This window comes from Orycteropus afer, unplaced genomic scaffold (assembly GCF_000298275.1).
Source record: "Orycteropus afer afer isolate SDZICR_OR568_19922 unplaced genomic scaffold, OryAfe1.0 scaffold00035, whole genome shotgun sequence".
In the NCBI taxonomy this organism is placed as follows: Eukaryota; Metazoa; Chordata; class Mammalia; order Tubulidentata; family Orycteropodidae; genus Orycteropus; species Orycteropus afer.
In genome coordinates, this window is record NW_006921622.1 from 7,069,572 (window position 1) to 7,090,580 (window position 21,009).

Below are 21,009 nucleotides of genomic sequence, written 5' to 3' on the forward strand. Positions count from 1 at the left end.
GGGTTTGAACTGCCAGCCTTCTGGTTAGCAGTCAAGTGCCTGTAATTTAGTCATGTTTATTCTGCTTTGGTTTTGCTAATGTGTTCATCTCTTTAATGGTTTTCCTGGATATTGCCAATTCACTCTTCCTCCCTTTGAGTTATCTTACCATGCTTTCTTTGGTTTCTTGTATCATGATATTTTTTAGATCATGCACAAATACTACTGAAATGTTTTTGTCTATTTCTAATGAGTATATATTAATAGGTAATACTTTAAAATAGCTTTACCTTTAAATGAACTATATAACAACATAACAACACTAGTTGCTTTCAAATAAGTTCTGACTCATGGGGACACCATATTTGTTATACTAGCACTGTGCCATGTAGGGTTTTCAGTGGGTGTTTTTTTTTTTTTTTAGTAGTGGATTGCTAGGCCTTTCTTCCAAGGCTACTTTGGGTGCACTCTTACCTCCAGCATTTCACTTAGCTGCTCATTTGATGATAGGAGCACCCCAGGACTCTAAATGAACTTTACAGTCTTTGTGAAATCATTCTTTTAAGAATGTGACATATTTTTCAATGAAAAATACAGAACAAAACAATACAATCAGCCAACTTGACCTTATAGACATCTACAGAACATTTTACCTAACATCATCACAATAATATTCTTTGCCAGCACACCAGGATAGATCACACGTTAGGCCACAAAGCATACCTCTACAAATTTAGAAACACTGAAATACCCCAAAGCATATTCTCACATAACAATGGCATAAAATTACAAATGAACAATAGGAAAATTAATGGAAAAAGAGCAAACACATGGAAACTGAATACCACCCTCCATAAAACTACTGAGTAATAGGAGAAATAAAATATGAAATTACAAAATTCCTTGAACTAAATGAGAATGAAAATACAACATAGCAAAATCTTTGGAACATACCAAAAGGAATGATCAGAGGGCAAATATATGCACACATCAAAAGAGAAGAAAGATCCAAAATCAAACCTTAACTCAACATCTTCAACAATTAGAAAAAGAGCAGCCAAAAACAAACAAACAAAAGAAGACTATAGTCACCAGAAGAAAAGAAATAATAAAGATTTGAACAGAAATAAATGAAATAGAAAATAGAAAGACTATAGAAAAAAAAGAAAAGACTAGAAATTGGTTCTTTGAAAAGAATAATAAAATTGTCAACCCTGACAAAGTTAACAAAAGAAAAATGAGAGAATACAAATAACATGAATAAGAAATGAAATGAGTGACATCACAATGGAACCAACTGAAATGAAAAGAATAATATCAAAATATTATGAAGATCTGTACTCCAACAGGTTTCAAAACCTACAATAAATCTGTCCTGGAAGAAGTGTAGCCAGAATGCTCCTTGGAAGTGAGAATGGTCAGACTTCATCTGACCTAGTTTGGTCATGTTGCCAGAAAGGATTATTTCCTGGAGAAGGATATCATTCTTGGTAAAAAGGAGAGTCAGAGAAAAAAGGGGAGGCCCTCAATGAGGTGGAATGATACAGTGGCTGAACTGATGGACTTAAGACTATCAAAGATTGTAAGGCTAGTACAGGACTGGGCACTATTTTGTTCTGTAGTACATAGGTTCACTATGAGTTGGACCCGATCTGACAGCACTGCTTACCTTAACTAACACTGACGGAAAATTTGAACAGACCCATAATGAAAGAAGAAATTGAACAGGTCATAAAAAATCAACTACCAACAAAAAAAGTTCTGCCCCAGATAGTTTCACTAGGGAATTCTACCAAACATTCAGAAAAGAACTGACACCAATCCTACTCAAAACTATTGCAGAACATAGAAAAGGATGGAATCCTCCCTAATTCATTATATGAAGCGAGCATAACTCTGATACCAAAACCAGGCAAAGATACCATTAAAAAGGAAAACTGCAGACCAATATCCTTCATGAATATAGACGTGAAAATCTTCAACGAAATCCTGGCCAGTAGACTCCAACAATATATCAAAAAGTAATACATCATGGCCAAGTGGGATTCATACCAGATATGCATTAGGAAAACAATTAACATAATCCATCACATAAGTAAAGTAATGGAAAAAAATAACACATGATCATATTAATCAATGCAGAAAAGGGATTGGATAAAATATATCACCCATTCCTGATAAAAACTCTCAGAAAAATAGGACTAGAAGGGCAGTTCCTCAGCATAATAAAGGAATAAAGGACATACATACAAAACCAACAGTCAACAGTATTCTCAATGAAGAGAGACTGAAACCATTCATTCCCCTTGAGAATGAGAACCGACCGAAGATACCCTCTATTACCACTTCTGTTCAACATTGTGTTAGAAGTCCTAGCCAGGACAAAAAGCAAGAAGGGGAAATCAAAGGTATCTAAATTGGTAAGGAAGAAGTAAAATTATTCCTATTTTCAGATAGTATGATCCTATACATAGAAAACCCAGGAGACTCAGCAAAAAAACTACTGGAACTAACTAAGAGATTTTGCATAATGGCAGGGGTACAATAGATCCATCTACAAAAATCAGTTGGATTCCTCTACACCAGCAAAGAGATAGCTGAAAAGAAAATAAAGAAATTGATACATTTTACAATAGCTGCCAAACAAAAACATAAACTATTTGGAAATAAATCATACCAGGGACACAAAAGACCTATACAATGAAAACTACAAAACACTACTTCAAGAAACTATAAGAAACTCATAAATGGAAGACATACCTGCTCAGGGATAGGAAGATTAAACATTGTAAAAATGCCAAAACTACCCAAAGCAATCTATATATTCAATGCATTCCCAATCCACAACATTCTTTAAAGATAGGGGAAATAAGTCACTAATTTTATATGGAAGGGAAAGAGACCTCAGATAAGCAATGCATTATTTAAGAAGAAAAATAAAGTGGAAGATCTCCCACTTCCAGACCTCAAAACTTATTATACAACCACAATAGCCAAAACAGACTGGTATTGGTACAATGACACACAAAGATCAATGGAACAGAATTGAGAACCCAGAAATAGATCCATCTACCTATGGTCACCTGATCTTTGACAAAGGATCGAGATCCATTCAATGGGGAAGATATAGTCCCTTTAACAAATAAAGCTGTCTAAACTGGATATCTATTTGCAGGAAAATGAAAGAAGATCCATACCTCACAGCATATACAAAAATTAATTCACGATGGATCAGGCATTAATAGACTACCAAACATAAGTGAACATGCACAAACTGCAGAAGATAAACTAGATGATTGGGACCTTCTCATAAGTAAAGTCTTATGTGCATCAGAAGATTTCTCAAAAAGAGTAAAAAGAGAACCTACAGTTGGGAAAAAATATTCAGCAATAACATATCTGACAAGGGACTTATCTCTAAAATTTACAGAAAATTCCAACACCTCAACATCAAAAAGGCAAACAATCCAATTAAAAAATGGGCAGAAGACATGAACAAACACTTCAACAAAGATATTCAGGCGGCCAACAAACACATGAAGAGGTATTTGCAATTATTAGCCATTAGAGAGATGCAAATGAAAACAACAATGAGATATCATCTCACTATTAGCAAAGTTCCACATGACAGAAAAAAACACATTCTGGAGGCTGTGGAGAAATTGGGACTCTCATACACTGCTGGTAGGACTGTAAAATGGTATAAGTACTGTGGAAAATGGTATGGTGATTCCTTAAAAAAACTGAAAATTGAAATACTATTTGATCTATCAATCTGATTAGTAGATAAACCAAAAAAAAAACAAAATCACTGCCGTGGAGTTGGATCAGATTCATAGCGACCCCTCCTTGGGTTTCGGAGGCAGTATCACTATGGAGGTACATTGCCCAACCTTCGTTCCAAGGAGTGGCTGGTGGGTTTAAACCACCAGCCTTCTGGTTAGCAATCAGATGCCCCCTATGCCACCAGAGCTCCCAATTACTTGTCTCTTCCCTATCTAGCAATGTTCCCTCCCTTCCCCTCCCTGGTAACCAACAAAGAAAGTTTTCTTCTATGTATAAACCTTTCCTTGACTGTTTATAATAGTGGACTAATACAATATTTGTCCTTCTGTGATTGACTTATTTCACTCAGCATAATGTCCTCCAAGTTCATCCATGTTATGTGGTGTTTTGAACATTCTACATTATTCCTTGGGTTTGCATAGCATTCCATCGAGTGTATGTACCTTAGTTTGGTTATTCATTCTTCCATTGATGGGCACATAGGATTTAGGATTCCTAAATAAGTGAGAGTGAGGACACAAATAGATATATGCACAGTCATGTTCATCACAACATTATTTACAATAGCAATGAAATGGAGATAGCCTATGTGCCCGTCAGTGTTTGGCTTCCAGCCAAACAAAAGACAGGCATATGAGCTGAACATTTACATTAGCTAGATACACTCCTTGGAGAGACCAATCATGAGAGAATAGAAGGGCTGTGTATGCACAAGGATACAGCTCAAAGGGCAGGAGTACATGGGAGGGAAGGACACAGGGAAGAGATGGCTTTGGGGAGGAAGTAGGAGGAGAGCTGTTGCATTGTGGGAAATAGCAGTCAATGTCATGAGACAAAGTGTATGTGAACTGCTGTATGGAAGATGAATTAGCTATGTAAACTTGCATCCAAATCATAATAAAAAAAGACGAGAAAAAAAAAAAGAATGTCTATATAGAGAGAGAGCTAACAGGGGGGCAAAGTTATGATAACTTCTTAGCCACAGCCAGCCATCCTGAGGGGAGTGAGTCATTGGTCCTCTGGGCTCAAGACCGAGGTTGTGGGGGACATAAACTCCATTGGCATAATATACTACATAAAAACACTGTTCTACATCCTACTTTGGTGAATAGCAACTGTGGTCTTATAAGCTTGCAAGTGGCAACCCAAGGTGCAACAATTGGTCTCCCCTTGTCTGGAGCAAAGGAAAGTGAAAAAACCAAAGACACATGGAGACCATTAGTCCAAGAGGCTAGTAAACGATGTGAACCTCAGTCTACATGACTCTGAGACCAGAAGAACCGATGGTGTCCAGCTACCAGTGTCAACCACTCAGAAAGGGATTGGTCCAGGAGATCCTGGATAGAATGGCCAAAAACTGTGGAACAAAACTCAAAATGATTAAAAAAAAAAAAAGACCAGGCTTATTGCTCTGATAGATTTGTTAAACCTCCAAAAGTATGACCCCTAGTTATCCTTTGGGCCTGGATTTGAACTCACTCCTGTGGCTTCCAGCCAAACAACAGACTGCATATAAGGTGAACATTTACACCAGGTGGGTACACTCCTTAGATAATTCATGGGAGATCAGGAGGGCAGTATTTGTATAGGGAGATAGGTCAGAGAGCAGGAATGCATAGGAAGGAAGGACACAGGTAAAAGGTAACCACAGAGAGGAAGTGGGAAGAAACCTGTTACATTAGGGGGATTGCAATCAATATCATGAAACAAAATGTGTATGAACTCTTACATGGAAAATGAATCTGCTCTGTAAACTTTCACCCAAATCACAATTAAAAACAAAAAGAATGTATATATTTAGTATGTTATAACACCTGGTAAGGAACATTCCAATTATAATATTCCTTCGTTTGTTATGGAATGGTAACCAAATTGATTCAGTGCTAAATAACTTTACCAGTGATCCTAGATTATGTTTTATGTATATGCTTATTTTAAGTGTTGGTCATACTAAAATTTTTTCCTTGTTTTTTAAGTCCTTAATGAAAGAGATTTGGAATTCAGTTGCTATTGCTGCCTAAAGTGATGTGAAGCTTCCATAAAACTTATCAATCATAAAATCAACCTAATGCCGATGATAATATGCCCTGGTGGCACAATGGTTAAGTGCTCGAGTGCTAACCAGAATGTGGGCAATTCAAACACACCAGGTTCTCTGCTGGAGAAAAGACGTGGTGATCTACTGTCATAAAGATTGTAGCCTAGAAAACTCTATGGGGATGTTCTGCTCTGTCATTAACAGGCTCACTATGAGTCGGAATGGACTTGATAGTACATCACAGCAACAACAATGCCCACAATAGGAGTGAAGGCATTTTGGGTTAGATTTGTTTATACTGATTGTTGCAGGATGGTTGAGCTGTGGCAATGCTGACTTTCACTCTTATTTGTAGTGTATAGCCTCCGTTTGTCCACAGCTGCACATTTCTAGACATTTTTGAGAAGTATGAAATTATATGATTTATATTCACCTCCTGTGCCGTCTACTTCCAGTAACAGTTGATTTCCTAAATGAATTGGCAACTCAGCATATCACAGTAGCATTTTGTTTTGTTTTCTATAGTGTTAGAAATAGTTAGCTTTTGAACAGCAAATGAAAATCTTAGTGCCTTGTGTGGCTTTTGACAACCCCTTAAGTGCCATTACTCCTATAAAGGACAAGGCATGTTTTGAATTATTTAGTAGTGTTAAAATGTCACTCTTTTTGAGACATCTATTTTATGGCTTTCCTGAATAACTGAGCCAAATAACTCTCCTTGGAATTTAACAACTTGTTTCTTTAAATTCCTAGGTAAACAATGAATTGTCTTCTTCATTAAATAAAAGTTTCCATGACAACTTGGCAAATTTTGACTATACAAGTCAAACACCAAGCAATATTCTTCAGCTTTTCAATATTTTCTAAGATGTGATATTATTCTTGGCAGCTCTGATTTAAGTAAAAATGAAGGGGTATTTCCATAGCCATATCAGTGATGTATATTTTAATTAGACAAACTAGGTATATATTCACAGATAATCCATTATTTAAAATAATGCTATTCTCGTTCATTATGGTAACATTATGACTATTTCTTGAATAATTAAAGAAAATTTGGAGTTAAGGAAAATACCCAAGCCATTATAGATATGTTGATGTCAACAGTTATATACTTTACTCTATATTAAGAGTTTGGAATTTTAATCAGGATATCTATTTAGTAATTATATGGAAATTTGGCATCATTGTGCTGTTGCATAGTTCACCTAAAGATTGCATCTCTGCCCTCAGTGTTGCTGAACTCTGAATAGCAATAATATGGATAGAAATTTTGATTTTTCAAACTTACTAAATTTTTCCTCAAAACTATCATTTTATACCATTCATTGAAAAATTAACTTGATCATTATCATTTACTATTCAGACTTAAGGATTTCTAGCTGGTTAGACAGTAGCTTCTGTATCTGCTATGTGATTAGCTAGAACACCAGAATTGAATGAGTTGTTTGTTTTCCAGCTCTGTAAATCTTTAAGGAGCCCTGGTGGTGCAATGGGAGCTCTGGTAGCATAGTGCCTAAGGCACTTGACTGCTAACCAGAAGGCTGGTGGTTCAAATCCACCAGCCACTCCTCAGAAGGAAGATGGGGCAATCTACTTTCGTAGTGATACTGCCTCGGAAGCCCAAGGAGGTGTCACTGTGAGTCAGGTCTGACTCGGCACATAACAACAATGACAACAACATTGTTGCAATGGTTAAGTGCTTGGCTGCTAACCAAAATGTTGGCAGTTTGAACCCACCCAGGGGCAAGAGAAAAACCTGGCAATCTGCTTCCATAAACAATATAGCCAAGAAAACCCCGTGATTCTACGTGAGATTGTTTTGAGCCAGAATTGACTCAACAGCATACAAAGTCTTTAAGCAACAGAGTCCTTAAAGAACTTGCCTTATTGAATGTTACTTAAGTCTCTTTTGGTTGCAAGTAAGGGAAACCTGTTTGTCAGTTAGGATTCTTTTGGTTGACAATAACTGACTCAAGGTGTTTTGACAATGTTATTGTTGTTGTTATGTGCCATCGAGTCAGACCCAACTCATAGTGACCCTTCCTTGGGTTTCCGAGAGTAGCATAGTGGCTAAGACACTTGCCTGCTAACCAGACGGCTGGCGGTTCAAAGCCACCAGCCACTCCTCGGAAGGAAGGTTGGGCAATCCTACTTCCGTAGTGATACTACCTCGGAAACCCAAGGAGGGGTCGCTATGAGTTGGGTTTGACTCGACAGCACATAACAACAACAACGACATCACTACCAGAGTAGATTGCCCAACCTTCCTTCTGAGGAGTGGCTGGTGGGTTTGAACTGCCAGCCTTCTGGTTAACAGTCAAGTGCCTTAGGCACTATGCTACCAGATGGTGGTTTTAACAGTAGAAGAGATTTAATAGTTCACCTAAGTGAACTAGTCCAGCAGGAAGTCACACTTAGATATACTTTTTCTTTACAGTGTTTATGATCCTGTCCTTATCTTTCTTTGTCATCAGTGAGAGTTTTCTTACAGTTTCAATAGTTCCCAATCTCATACATCTCAGCAGTAAGAAACAAAAGAAATGATCTCCTTCTACCAAAACTCCTGAATGTCTTATTGATTGGTCCATGTTAGGTTATGTGCCAATGCCTGCTCAACAACCATCATTGCAGTGAAATAACATGAAAACTGACTTGTGCTTAAAAGCAAGAGAGAACCCACCTATGAAGCTTCTGGTGAGGTCAGCCTCACATGAACAGCACAGCATGCAGATACTGGGGAGGAGTTGAATGCATGTCAGAGACACAATTGCAACATTCTTTTTTTTTTTTTTTTTTTTTGTGATTTGGGTGAAAGTTTACAGAGCAAATTCACTTTCCATACACAGCTCACATACACTTTGTCTCAGGACATTGACTGCAATTTCCCACAATACAACAGCTCCCATCTCACTTCGTCCCCATAATTACCTCTTCCCTGTGTCCTTCCCTCCCATGCACTCCTGCCCCCTGCCCCCAAACTGTCTCCCTGTACATACACAGCCCTTCTGTTCTCCCATGATTGATCTATCCCAGGAGTGTATCTACCTAATGTAAATGTTCAGCTCATATGCCTGTCTTTTGTTTGGCTGGAAGCCACAGGAGTGGGTTCAATTCCAGACCTGAAGTGTAGCTAAGGGCCATAATCTCAGTGGTGCCATCAGGCTCTATCAGACCAGCAAGCCTGGTCCCTTTTTTTTTTTTTTTTTCTTTTAAATCATTTTGAGTTTTGTTCCACATTATCCAGGATAATGTGCTCCCACTCTATCCACGCTCTCCTACATAGACCCCCCTCTGAGTAGTTGACAGTGGTAGCCAGGCACCTTCTAGTTCTTCTGGTTTCATAGTTGTATAGGCTGAGGATCGTGTGGTGTACCAGACAGTTCCAATGTCATTTACTCTCAAAAAGCACAATCAGTATGATGGTGTTCTGGAAGGAAGGACTGAAAACCAGCAGAATATCAAAGCTTTCTTGAACTGTGTGATTTTTGTTTCTGCTTCTATGTATCTTCTTTATTTTTCTTTCTCTGCAAAACTTTCTGTTCTTTCACCATAGGTATCAACATAAATTTTATGTGATAACTAGAATTAGGAGCTCTGGTAGCATAATGCCTAAGGCATTTGACTGCTAACCAGAAACCTGGCAGTTCAAATCTACCAGCCACTCCTTGGAAGAAAGGTTGGGCAATCTACTTCTGTAGTGATACTGCCTCAAAAACTCAAGGAGGGCTTGCTGTGTGTCGGGGCCGACTCAATCGCACAAAACAACAACAACAACAAGAATTTAATTGGAATTATGCTTAGGATTTTTATATTTAAAAAATATCTATATTGTTAAAAACAATTACTTACTTTTATCAGCATTTACTTTAAGGGTCATATTTTTTCATTGAGTCTTGAGGGAAAAATCTATTTAGAATACTACTTAGAATGGTCTTACTTTTATGTAATCAGTTTTTTATGTATTTTGCCTAATAACTTGTGAAAAGGTCTACAGGGGTTTTTATTTTGACTGGATTTTGATAAGAACTGCTTTTTATTTAGTAAGAATTTAATTAATAAATTAGCCAAAATTCACATCCAAACTTCATTATTAAAATCATAGACCTTCTTTTCATTAAACACGTTTCTTACATTTACTTGAATGTTTTTAATGTATATTATGTGTAAAACTTTTTTAAATTGATTAAGTACAATTTCATTTCATGACAAAAAATATTAATTGAACCCAGAATTAATCAAGAATTATATGATTTTTCTAGTGTTCCCTATCGAAATTGTCTTTTTAAACATTTAAATCTCTTCCTTGAATGGAAAATAAAGATTTTGTGACAGGCATCATGGTAATATCGATGAGAATTACAATAAAAGTAAAATTTAATAGCTCAAGTTAAAGGAAATAATGTATTATCTCCATTTATAGTGCTATGAACTGAAAGCCCTGATATCACTGTTTTTTTCAAGAACAGAAGTTTGAATTTGTTGGTGCACAGTAGTAATTACAACTCAGGCTTTCAGTAGATTGGTCTAAAATTGACCTTTCTGTTTGGGCAGCAGTTAGATTTCAAACATTACTGGGGTAGTAAGAGACTACTGTATATAGAGTATACATTTACCAATGAGTTTCGTTATTTAACAATTTTCTTTTAAAGAGGATTCCTAATCACCTCCCCTAGAAATTATTTAACCTGATTGGCTTTTTTGGGCTCTAAAAAGTTGACCATGTTTAATTGCCAATACAATTTTAATAATTCCAGTAGATAATACTTCCAAAATGTATCATTCACAGACAGCACCTTTCTTGTATGCTTGAGCAGACGTGGGAGTACCTTACTTAAGAATTTCCTGTCCTCTTTGCAGTTAGTTTTTGAAGTCAATGACTTGGAGAATCCTAGGCAAAAAGCCTCTTGGCCTTTTTTTTTCCTTCTAAACTCCTTGGAAGGAAGATGGGGCAATCTACTTCTGTAGTGATACTGCCTCGGAAACCCAAGGAGGGGTCGCTATGAGTCGGGGTCGACTCGACGGCACAAAACAACAACAACAACAACAATCTCCACTTAGATCTTCAAAATCCCCTTTGGGGCAGTACATATTTCTGGGTACCTCTGCCTGCTGAAATGAGCTCTGGTGGCATAGTGGTTAAAATATTCTGCTATTAACCAAAAGATTGTGAGTACAAACCCAACAGCTGCTCAGTGAAAGAAAGATGAGTTGTCCGCTTCCCTACAGAGTTTCTATGAGTCAAATCCTCTCACTGACAATGTTTTTTTTTTTTTTTTCCTCATTTTGTACCTGCTGAAGATGGCTTTTCCAAATGTCAATAAGTCTAATTCCACTTTTTACTACTCCAGCCTCTACCATTTCCTTTGAATCATTGTTTCAACCCTCAAATTTCTTATTCTTCTTTGCCTTTTGTTCTAGGTTAAACTGAACATCTCTTCATGTTTTCTTTGTGGTGTATTTCAGCAGTGAAATACTCCTCCTGGCTGAGAGCTTCACATCTTGAGTGTTAATTGTGCTTCTTTTTTGCATGTCTGGGAAACATTTCCAGGTCTTTTGCAAAAATTTTGCAGTGTCATAAAGCCACCGCTAAAATTGCTGCCATGGCTTGTTTGCTGAATTGCATCTTTTTGGCTGATGCAAATTCCCCATAAAGACAACCAACAATGTAGTGTGGGAGCCTTTAGCCTCTGTTGGTAAAATGATCATTGTGGTTTCTCAGCCTCCTCCTCCATCGCAGCAGGCTGTCCCTGTCATGTGTGCAGGGCAAAAAAGGTGTTGTTGTCTAGGACTTTCCTACTGTCCTGTTTGGCTGTTGTGAAGAATACAAATGCTTATAATTTTAATTGGAATGTGTATATTTAACAATTGTTGGGACAGTGTCTCCATTCTTGATACATTAGTTTTGTTATTTTTACAGGAGGACACAGATCACAATTACTACATATCTCGGATATATGGTCCATCTGATTCTGCCAGCCGGGATTTGTGGGTGAACATAGACCAAATGGAAAAAGACAAAGTGAAGATTCATGGTATATTGTCTAATACTCATCGGCAAGCTGCGGTAAGAGCATCAATATTCAGGGTTTCTTTTTTGTTCCACCTTAAAATAATTGTTGCTTTAATTGGCATATCTGCATTTTTTGTTGTGATCATTTTTCAAGTATATTTAGTGCAGTATTGCAATTTAGATTAATATCTGCAATAAGATATTAATGAAAATGAAAAAGCAGATTATTTTGATAGCCACCATCACTTTAACCAATTTCCTGATAAATCTGAGGAGCTGTCTATTGAATTCAAAGTTAAGATTTATCTTGGATGATGTTATCTTTTAAACCACTGGTTTTAAAACATTTTTTAAAAAAATTACATTACTTTGGTATCTTTCATTTTTACATAAGTTTATTGCTCCTGGTCTGATAAAGGTTTAACCAAAAACGTTTATAATTCAGATAACATATGTGATAAAGAAAACATAAATCAAGTCAATTAAAGTTAACAAAGTTTATTAAGTGAGAAATTATTTGTGAACAGGAGGCACTCCAAACTGCAAATGGTGCGGAGCCTTGAGTTTACAGAGTTACAATACCCTTTTTAAGCTTAGATGAGTAAGTATCCTGACCTTTGCTTTGATTGGTTAATCACATTTAATTTCCCTTTTGTTTTGGAATAGTTGGTCACAGAAAGCTTCTTATTTAGATAGATGGATGTTGCTAACTCATATTGATAAGTATTGTTATTCATGCTTGTGGTGGTTGCCATTGAGTCTGAAAACTTGCTTACGTTTCTAACTCATCATGAAGTTGTTGCTAGTAAATGGTCTTATGACTAATTTTTGTTTGACTCTTGACACTGAGAAGCCATTTTAACTTGTGACTCTATAAAAATTTTGAACACGTATAAAGACCAAAGTGTAGATTTAGGGAAGAAGTTTAATATAGAGAAGGAGAATAAATCTAGATGCTAAATCTGAATTTCAATCCAGAGTTCCTCATTTGCTAGTTGTGGTGCCTTAAATAAACAACTATTCTGAGGTGCTGTTTCTATATCTATAAAGCAGGGATGACAGGGATGGGAATATTAGTACCTATCTTGCTTCTCAGACGGCCGTTAATATCCTCAATTCTTTGTGCCAAACGGAATGCTCAAAGAGATTAGCTTTTTCAATCTTCACAACACTTTTGTGATTTAAATATTATAATCATCCAGGTATTACAGATGAAATATTTCATTCTTGGGAAGGTCACGTAACCTACACAGGCGTCTCTGACTAGTAAGTGGTGAGACTGGTAAGTTAACCTAGTCAGTCTTGCTAACTCCCAGGTGCTTATATAAAATTTATCACAGTTGCTTCTCAGAATGTTCTTTGGTTATCATTTCTGATAAAATCTAGATCTAACATTTTTAAAGTTATTTAATTTTTCTGTCATCCATGAAGTCACGTCATGTTCAGCTTGGTTGTTGTTAGTAGTTGTCGAGTCGATCTCCAACTCATGCGGCCTCATATGTTATAGAGTAGAACAGTTCCATAGGGGTTTCTGTTTTTCTGTAATCCTTAATGCTTCCAAGACCAAATTATTTCCTGCTTTGAATATTTTGTTCAAACCATGGCTTTGCAGTAATGGAAGGTAATTTGAATGAAATGAAAAGGAAAAAAAAAAAAATGAGGTGATACAGATTTTTATCACCACCCTTTTGTCAGTTTGTTCTACTCTGGGGGCTTGCATGTTCCTGTGATGCTGGAGGCTATGCCACCAGTATTTCAAATGCCAGCAGGGTCAGCAATCCTGGAAAGATTTCAGCAGATCCTCCAGACTAAGACAGACTAGGAGAAGGATGTGGTGGTCCAGTTCTGAAAAAAACCTGGCAATTGAGAAGCTTATAAATAGCAATGAGCTATTATCTGATATAGTGTAAGAAGATGAGCCTCTCAGGTTAGAAAGCACTCAAAATACGACTGGGGAAAAGCTGCCTCCTCAAAGTAGAATTAACATTAATGACATGGATGGAGTAAAGCTTTCAGGACCTTCATTTGCTGATGTGTCATGATTCAAAATGAGAAGAAACAGCTATAAACATCCATTAATACTCAGAACACGGAAGGTACAAAGTATGAAGCTAGGGAAATTAGAAGTTGTCAAAATGAAATGGAAAGCATACAGATTGATATCTTAGACATTAGTGAGCTAAAATTAACTGGTAGTGGGCCTTTTGCATGTGACAGTCATATGGTCTATTATGCCAGGAATGATAAATTTAATAGGAATGGCCTTGCATTCTTTGTCTAAAAGCACATTTCAAGATCTATCCTTGAAGTACAATGCTGTCAGTGATAGGATAATATCCACATGCCTACAAGGAAGACTGATTAATACAACTATTATTCAGATTTACACACCAACCACTAAAGCCAAAGATGAAGAAACTGAAGATTTTTACCAACTTCTGAAATTGAGCAAACAAGCAATCAAAGTGTATTGGTAATTACTGATGATGGGAATGTGAAAGTTATCAACAAAGAAGAAGCATCAGTAGTTTAAAAATATGGCCTTGGTGGTAGAAATGACACCAGAGATTGCATGATAGAATTTTGCAAGACCAAGGACTTATTCATTGCTAATACCTTTTTTCAACAATACAAAAAAGTTACTATACACATAGACCTTGCCAGGTGGAATACACAGGAATCAAATCAACTACATCTGTGGAAAGAGATGATGGAGAAGCTCAATATCAGCTATCAGAACAAGACCAAAGGCCAGGTGTGTAACAGACCATCAGTTGCTCATATGCAAGTTCAAGTTGAAGCTGAAGAAAATTAAGACAAGTCCACAGGACACAAAATACAACTTTGAACTTATCCCACCTGAATTTAGAGACGATCTTAGTAACAGATTTGATGCATTGAACACCAGTTACTGAAGACCAGACAAACTGTGAGAGGATCATACATGAAGAAAGCAAATGGTCATTGAAAAGATAGGAAAGGAAGAAAAGACCAAAATGGAGGTCAAAAGAGACTTTAACACTTGTTCTTGAACAGAGAGTAGCTAAAGCAAATTAAATGATGAAGTAAAAGATTTGTAGATAACATTTCAAAGGGCAGCTCAAGAAGACAAAGTAAAGTATTATAAAGAAATGTGCAAACACCTAGAGTTAGAAAATCAAAACAGAAGAGCATGCTTGGTATTTCTCAAGCTGAAAGAACTAAAGAAAAACTCAAGCCACAGATTGCAATATTGAAGGATTTTCTGTCCAAAATATTGAAGATTGCAAGAATCATCAAAGGACAATGGAAGGAATACACACAGTCACTCTACCAAAAAGAATTCAGCCATTTCAGGAGGTAACATAAGGTGAGGAACCGATGGTATTGATGGAAGAAATTCAAGTTTCACTGAAGGAATTGGTGAAAAACAGGTCTCCAATAATGGACAGAATACCCATTGAGATTTTTCAACAAATAGATGCAAAGCTGGAAGCGCTCATTCATCTATGCCATGAAGTTTGGAAGAGAACTATTTGGCCAACTGACTGGAAGAGATCCATATTTGTGTTTATTACAAAGAAAGGTGATCCAAAAGGATACAGAAATTATTGAATAATATTATATGCAAATAAAATTTTCTTGGAGGTAATTAAAAAATTGTTGCAGCAGTACATAGACAGAGAACTGCCAGTAATTGAAGCCAGATTATGAAGTGGATGTAGAATGTGGGATGTCATTGCTGATGTCAGATGGATTTTGGCTGAAAGCGAAAAATACCAGAACATACTGCATGTTCTATATGAAAAAGAAGGCAGTAGCAGGATTCCAGGAAGACTCATTAAGAACCTCTGATATGCAGATGACACAACCTTGCTGGCTGAAAGTAAAGGGGATTTGAAGCACTTACTGATGAAGATCAAAGGCTACAGCCTTTAGTATGGGTTACACCTCAACATAAGAAAACAGAAATCCTCACTGCAAAAAGGACAAGGAGGCCACATGTTCTGATCTCCTCTAACCCCACAAGAGGAAGACAGAGTCACCATCAAGGCCTATTCCTGCGAAGCCAGACATGCTGCCTCACTCCAGCCCTTTCTCCAACCATTCCTCCCAAAACACCCACCACCTCTCTCCTGGGTTCGATAATTCGCTGCAGTGGCCACACAGAACTCACAGATTATGGAGTTTATTAGGGAAACATCAGGCTACAATTCAAGTTCAGGAAAAACGGGCAGTCTCTCTCCCAGGCAACAGTCTCTCTCCTAACAGTCTCTCACAGTCTCTCTCCCAACAGTGAGTGTCCCTCAGTATCTCACTCAGCAATGCGTGTCTCTTGCTTCTCTTTCCCAGCAGCACGTGTCTCTTTCAGAAGCATGTGTGTGTTTCAGCAGCACGTCTTCCTCAACCAGCAGTCAGAGAGAGTTCTGCCTCTAGGAGGCCTCCTTTTGAGCCCGGCAGAGCGGCCAAACCAACCAATCACAACATTAGAATTCTAAGCATCTGAGAGAGAGTGAGCCTCCCAGAACGTTGCATTGTGCCATGCCCAACAGAAATACACCAGGTGGATGACATTTATAATCGGGAGCTCCTCAGTTGCTCATTCCACCACTGAGTTTACCGAGACTTATGGGTAGAAAAGCCACACTAAGTAATTTACCACACCGCCCTCGTAATTGGACTAATAAGCAACATCATGATAAACAGAAAAGATTGAAGTTGCCAAAGTTTCATTTTACTTGAATCCATAATCATCACCCACGAAAGCAGCAGTCAAGAAATCAAATGATGGATTGCATTGGGCAAATCTGCTGTAAAAGACTACTTTAAGGTGTTAAAGAGCAAAGATAGCACTTTGAAGAGTAAGGTGTTCCAGACTCAAATCATTGTCTCTTCAATAGCCTTAATGTGTGTTATTCCTGGACAGTCAAAAAGGAAGGTGCTAAAGAATTGATGCATTTTAATTTTGGTGTTGGCAAAAAATATTGAATATAAAATGGACTGCCAGAAGAACAGACAAATCTATCTTTGAGGAAATACAGCTGGAATGATCCTTAGGAGTGAGAATGGCCCTACTTTGTCTCTTGTATTTTGGTCATGTTATCAGTAGGGACAAGTCCCTAGAGAATGATAGCATACTTTGTAAAGTAGAGGGTCAAAAAAAAAAGGGACCTTCAATGAGATGGATTGACACATGGCTGCAAAAATGTGCTCAAACATAACAATGATTCTTGAGTGTGGTGCAGGACTGGGCAGTGTTTCATTCTGTTGTACATAGCATTATTATGAGCCAAAGCTGACTAGATGGCACTTAACATGAACAATACCAACACAGATTTTGATATGATTAGTGGGAGACATATGTCCTGAGGAGTCTGTGGTACTGGGGTTAGTGGAATGAGGTCTGTTTCTTCAGAATCACCCAGTTATACAAGACCCACCAGATGGCAAGTAAAAGTTGTATTGCAGCTTTGTACTGAATCCCAGAGGTGGAACTGGGACACTGTATGTCCCATGGGTCATGAAAGTGTTAAGGAAATAGTTTGCCAGGCCTTTCTCCTGCACTGCTGCTGCATAGGTTTGAACTGCCAACCTTAAGGTTAGCACCTGATCATTGGCACTACTTGCACCACCCAAGCTGCTTAGTATTATCTAAAGTAAAAACAAAACAAACAAACAAAAAAAAAACAACTTTATTCTTTCAAGTGCTATTGTCATTGATACGAAGATAAAATTAATGGAGTCAATAACTGAAAGAAGTAATTATTTGATAAATCTTCAAGCTTAAAGTGTTTTATAATAGCTTTTCCTGTGTATATGACATTCCAGAATCAAGGCTATCAGCTTCTAAAAATTAAATGGAAATTAATATTAATACAACATAATGTTTTACTGAGTTTTCAGTATATCACACATGTTTTCTGAGTCTGAGACACAAACAGTGTAACTCTCCTTTTTGCAGAATTCTATATCATCCCTTTAATATATTCAAGCAACCCCACGCAAGATGACAGATTCATAAATGATGCCCTGTGGAGTTTAGAACAGATCTTCAAAAGAAGATAAAATGAGAAAAATTAGATTAGGGCAATGTCTATCTGGAATTTATTACATCTGTCAGTCTTCTCATTTATCATAGTGCCTAATGTGTAAATTATGCTTTGTAAAAGTTTGATTATTGATGTATCCATATGAGAATTACATAAAGTAACTCAATCTTGGGGTGGGCATTGTGGGTGATATGTGTAGGCAGAGGAAGAAGTTCATTACATAAAATAATAACTGATTTCTTGTTACCCATTTATATGATTGCCATCTCTTTCTCTTGTGCTTTTCTAAAGATAAGACAGCTCTCATCTCTCTTTAAGGATTTTTTTCTTCTTTTTAATCAGTTTACTTGCTTATTTTATATCCTCAGCTCTCTGATAAACTCAAGAAAAATGTTAATGTTGTAGGTAATCCATCATTTTCTTATTAAGTTGGTAGTGACATTCTTTGATGCTTTCAACACTCAAGGTTGTTCTAAATACAAATGAGAGGACTCCTGCGTCTGTTTGAAACTTAACCCAGTGCTCTATACATTAACTTTTAAATATGTAATTGGTGGAAGCCCTTATTTCAGCTACTCTGCCATTGTCATAGCTTGCTTGATGTTTTGATTTATGAAACATTTCTTACAGTTAGAAAGTGTTCCTGTACCCAGTTCTGCCTTTGACACCAACAGAAATACATACCCCATACATACACATATATGAACAACACAGACACACACCTACATATACACTTCCATTTACAACATTATTATTGATAATATTACTTAATTTTCTTTTCTTTTTTTTGAGAAAAAAAAATTGCCAGTTGGGCACCTTCATTTAAATAAGTTTTATATCTTATAAATTATAAGTTGTATCTTAAAAAATTATTGCAATAATTTAAAAAAATTTCCCTACCTTTGTTCCTTGTGTCACTATGATTTTTAAATGTTAATCTGAGGTTTCCAAATTATAAAGACTTATTAATGTTTTAAGGAGTTCTTGTGGTGCAGTGCCTAAGGCATTTGACTGCTAACTAGAAAGTTGGTGGTTCAAACCCACCAGCCACTCCACAGAAGAAAGATGGTGCAATCTACTTTTATAAAGCTTTACTGCCTCTGAAACCCAGTGGGGGTTGCTGTGAGTCAGAATCGACTCGATGGGAATGAGTTTTGAGTTTTTATTTGTATTTTAATATTTCCTCATTCAGCCTCTCCCCTTTTCAAATTCTGTCTGGTTCTCCTCCCTCTGTCCCTATTATGCCTTCCTCAAATTAGAATAAAGTTACTGGGGAAGATGGCAGAATTGTAAATATTCAGGTAGTAGTATGGCCAGAGGATCCAATAATGCCCACCACAACTCCCTCCCTACCACACACAAACTAAACCATAACTAAACTTCCCTATGGTGTTACTGAGAAGTTTTAGCACAAGTGAAAATGACAAATGAGATGGAAATGTGAATTGACTTTATAAATTAGCTTTGCTGATGTCATAATTCTTGATATAAAACTGTCTGATAATTTGACTGAGACAGGGTTTAAATTTTAGTCCTAAAGGGAGAAACTGAGGATGTGCCCTCTATCAATAATTTAGGGGAAAAAAAGAAAAAGACAGATCTAGCCAGGGGCAAACTGAGGGGCTCACAAATCTGGCCCTAAGTAAACAGGAGATGAGAGGGAGAAAGCAAGATTGGACTTCTCTGAAGACAGAACTTCCACCCTCTTCACCACTTCCCCAGAATGGGTAAGAGGAAAGAGAGTAGAGAAGAGTGACTTACCAGGGAACATGATATTATGAAAAAATTTAGCCCTTCACTACCACCATGTGTAAATATGGTCCAAATAGTACTTGGAAATCTTAGATTAAAATTATAGAAAGAAGTGGAGAGTACAAATAAGTAGGAGTCCTTTTTTCTACTCATCACAATGATATCTTAGAATTTCAGAGCAAAGGCAAATTTAGAAATCATTTAATTCATGTTTCTGTTTCACATGCTGAAACACACTGATTCCTCTTTCCTTCTCTACTTTGAATTATAATCATTTGTGTTTATATTGGGGAAGACATTTGGCTGATAATCAGAAGGTTGAGGGTTCAAACTCTTCATCTGCTCTGCGGGAGGAAGATGAGGCAATCTTCTTCTGTAAAGATTTATACCCTTGGAAACCCAATGAGTGTTGCTATGAGTCAGAATCAATTCAATTGCAGTGGATTTGGTTTTTTCTTGGTTTTACATGCATATTGAAATTTTGATATGTTCTTTTAATTTCTCTATTGTCCTTTTTGTTAAAATAACATTTATTAAATCATTGTTTAAAAAAAAAACCAAGCAAACAGATTGTTAAAGTGTACTTTTGCAGTTGACATATATAAAAGCAAGGACTGTGTCTTCCTAGATAAGGGAAAATGAAAATTTTGTATATGTCTCTTCCATGTGGCAAGCAATGAACCAGGCATTTTATTACCAAATACTTATCCTTATTAGACATTTTTGTCCTTGATCAAAAGTTGCAGTTATTAAGTTGCAGATCTGGAAGTTTCTGGTTATAATTTAGGAATCAGTCTGGACTTGGTTTTATTTTTTTGTTTTCCTCATCTGTATGGACCTTTAAAGCTACAAATCTGTCGTTTCTCCTATATCCACATTATTTAATTTATTGCTGGGCACAAACTTAGATTAAAGATGAGTGTAACAGCCAGACAAATTAGAATTACTGAAACCAGAGTTTATAAAATTTTGATTCACAACTCCTGAAGAAACACAACTGTCCTGGTAGAATCAGTCTGGGGTTAGACATTACAAGAACTTGGCTCCAACACTCATTTTCTTGGATTCTGGCCTCTGTGAACCTTAATTTTGTAGCTGTACAAAAAGAGAAAAAAAAAAAAAAGCCTGTCTTACCGACCTCCATATTATTTCGAGGATAAAAATGAAATAGATTTGAAAGAACATTGAAAACCTCAAAAGATCAATGAGATTGTAAGGCATTATTATTTGAGAATACAAATTCCTTATAAGCAAAAATAACCATCCCCAAATAGGTTAATTTCTGAGTATTCTCTAGGTTAATTCCTATTGTCTGTTAACTCCTGAGTAGTCTAAAGGTAGATAGATAAATGCATTTACAGATAAAGATATACATATACATATCTATAACTTTATCTTTATCTATACTTCAT

The 21,009-nt window shown here is 36.7% G+C and overlaps 1 protein-coding gene across 1 annotated transcript in view; it reads left to right on the plus strand.

Moving 5' to 3' along the window:
- The window catches only part of PLXDC2 (plexin domain containing 2), a 711,109-nt gene that overhangs the window by 356,884 nt on the left and 333,216 nt on the right, over window positions 1-21,009 (plus strand). Inside the window, exon 3 of the mRNA XM_007936353.2 lies at window positions 11,724-11,870. Coding sequence (XP_007934544.1) covers window positions 11,724-11,870 — 147 coding nt within the window. The remainder of the gene's footprint in view (window positions 1-11,723; window positions 11,871-21,009) is intronic.